Source organism: Anabrus simplex, chromosome 2, assembly GCF_040414725.1.
Source record: "Anabrus simplex isolate iqAnaSimp1 chromosome 2, ASM4041472v1, whole genome shotgun sequence".
Lineage (NCBI taxonomy): Eukaryota > Metazoa > Arthropoda > Insecta > Orthoptera > Tettigoniidae > Anabrus > Anabrus simplex.
Window position 1 is genome coordinate 674,509,868 of NC_090266.1, and position 2,476 is coordinate 674,512,343.

Sequence of the window (2,476 nt, forward strand, 5' to 3'; positions counted from 1 at the left end):
ACTTTTTGGCACTTAGCCCATTATTGATGTCCAGTCTTCAATTGTTTCCTGGTCTGCTGAATTTTAGATTTTATTTCTCGTTTGGAATCATATTGGTCGTTCAGCATGGTGCCCAAGCATTTGAAGGAGGACACTTGATCTACTATATTATCTTTCATTGACAGATTTGCTCGTACTGACTGTTTAGAAAACACCATAACTTTTGTTTTGGAAGGGTTAATATATAGACCAAATTCTTCAGTAGTCTGAACTAAGCGATTTATCATGCACTGAAGGGTGGGTACATCATCTGCTATGGCAACAGTGTCATCCGCATACCGGATTTGTTAATGAGACGTTAAATTACTAGCATATATATAGGCCTATTCAGACTTGTGTAATAGTGTAAATGCATTCATTAAGCTACTATTAAAGAGGGAAAGGTATAAATTTGGAAAAACAAACATAAATAAAACAACAACTGTATATTTCATTCAAAGGAAAAATATAGTTTTTTCTAGTAACAATAAAAAATGGCATGGGTGACTACCTAGATGAAAGATGAACTAAGATCATTGATCGATGTTCATTTAGGTCATACGGCCCCAGAGCCTGGATTTCGGTATCCACCCTTTTGGGTGAGAGTTCTTCTATTTCCTCAGGATCAGAGCTGGTGCATGCGCGTAGGTCGCCAGAGCAGGCACAGCCAGAGGAGCAGCAAGTCTGTGGAAGTTCTGGGCTATCACCTGGGAGCTGTGAGCTGTCACTACTGCAGGAGCGGGAGCGGCGTAGGCTACAGGAGCAGCAGCGTAGGCTACAGGAGCGGCGGCGTAGGCGAGTGGGGCAGCAGCGAGTCCTGGAGAAGCGGACACACTGGAGGCGGCCAGAGCCACGACGAACAAACACTAAGAAAGTGAAACGCACGAGTGAAATTATATTATTATTCTTTTCTACTGCGTCCTCCCACTTCGGGATGTGTTTAAGAAAAGTCTGTTCCTATGAAAACTATTTTAATCTATGTTAGAGCAAATTTAATCAAAATAATATTCTTTCAATTATCATACACTAGCCATTAATACAATTATGTTTGTTAACAATATGAGAATACAAAAATTTAAATTATCTATAACAATAAAAGAGCCACTTTTCACGGTTATAGCATGAATATTACAGTCACCGAGCGAGTTGGCCGTCCGGTTAGGGGCACGCAGCTGTGCGCTTGGGTCCGGGCGATAGTCGGTTCGAATCCCACTGTCGGCAGCCCTGAAGACGGTTTTCCGTGGTTTCCCATTTTACACCAGGCAAATGCTCGGGCTGTACCTTAGTTAAGGCGACGGCCGCTTCCTTCCAACTCCTAGACCTTTCCTCCCCTATCGTCGCCATATCTGTGTCGGTGCGACGTAAAGCCGCTAGCAAAATAAAATCTTACAGTAACGAGTTGCAAATCGTAAATGTCTATATACACATTCTACTGTACTGTATATTGTCGCTTAAGAACCAGTACCGGGTACGGACAAATTTTGTACCACAAGGAAAAATAAGGAAAAAGCCATAAAATGATCCAGATATTGGTCTTCTATTATGAAATAGTTAAGATGACTTGCAAGTATTGTACGTGTGTGTTACACAACATTGAAGTGTAACATTTGGCTCTATTCTGTCAACTACATAGCGGTGTATTTTCAGCGATAGTACACTCGAGGCAAGACAGGTCCGTTATCCGAGGACAACCATCCTATTATAATCGCTGGCTGGAAAAAGTCGATCCGAGTATAAAAAGAGGTTTTTAATACTTTAATAAAAACTTCATGTGCTTATTGTGATTAGTATCTTCTTCTATTTTCCATACTACAATGTAGGGTATGAAAAATGTGTTTCTCTAAATGAAATAAGACTCAATACCAGAAAGCCAATGCCTTACGAAAGGCTAGAGGTTTTTAAATACTAAAATACTTTGGAAATATTCAAAACTGTATTCAAGTATTGTGAGTGGAGAGAGGGAGAAAGACGGAGAGAGAGAAATGTATATGTGTTTTTGTTTGTTTGTTTGTTTGTTTGTTTGTTTGTTTGTTTAACTCACCAGCTTGAACATGATTGAGAAGGTTCCTGAACGCACACTATGACCAAGGAGGACAGGTCTGCAGCTTTATACTCGTCAACTGTAAGGGCGTGGTCTGTCTTGGAAAGACCCCAACACTTGTGATGTGTACTACGTAACATTCACCAACTGCAATCTTCTGAGATGCCCATGTGCCACTCAGAATCGGATTTCTAGCCCAGGTGCTGCCCCCCAAGTCGTAAGTGATCGTACATGTGCAGCCCGAATTATGGCACGAATACAAACAATAATTTCCTGCCCAATTTTATGGATATGGAACATCCTGTTACAATGTGAAACAAAGTATTACTAAATATGAATATATCTGACGATACTACATATAGTGTGTAAACTTTGTTATTTAAATATTGGTTAAGCCTTTCATCCGACGTAGTGAGT

At 40.4% G+C, this 2,476-nt stretch overlaps 1 protein-coding gene across 1 annotated transcript; it reads right to left on the reverse strand.

The window, feature by feature from the left end:
- Nucleotides 1-629: 629 nt before the first annotated feature.
- On the reverse strand, nucleotides 630-2,071 carry LOC136863634 (cuticle protein 19-like). The gene is made up of 2 exons (XM_067140000.1): nucleotides 2,060-2,071; nucleotides 630-884 (listed from the first exon to the last, which is right to left on the reverse strand). The coding sequence occupies exons 1-2, from the start codon at nucleotides 2,069-2,071 to the stop codon at nucleotides 630-632; spliced, it is 267 nt and encodes an 88-aa protein (XP_066996101.1).
- Between the last annotated feature and the right edge of the window lie 405 nt (nucleotides 2,072-2,476).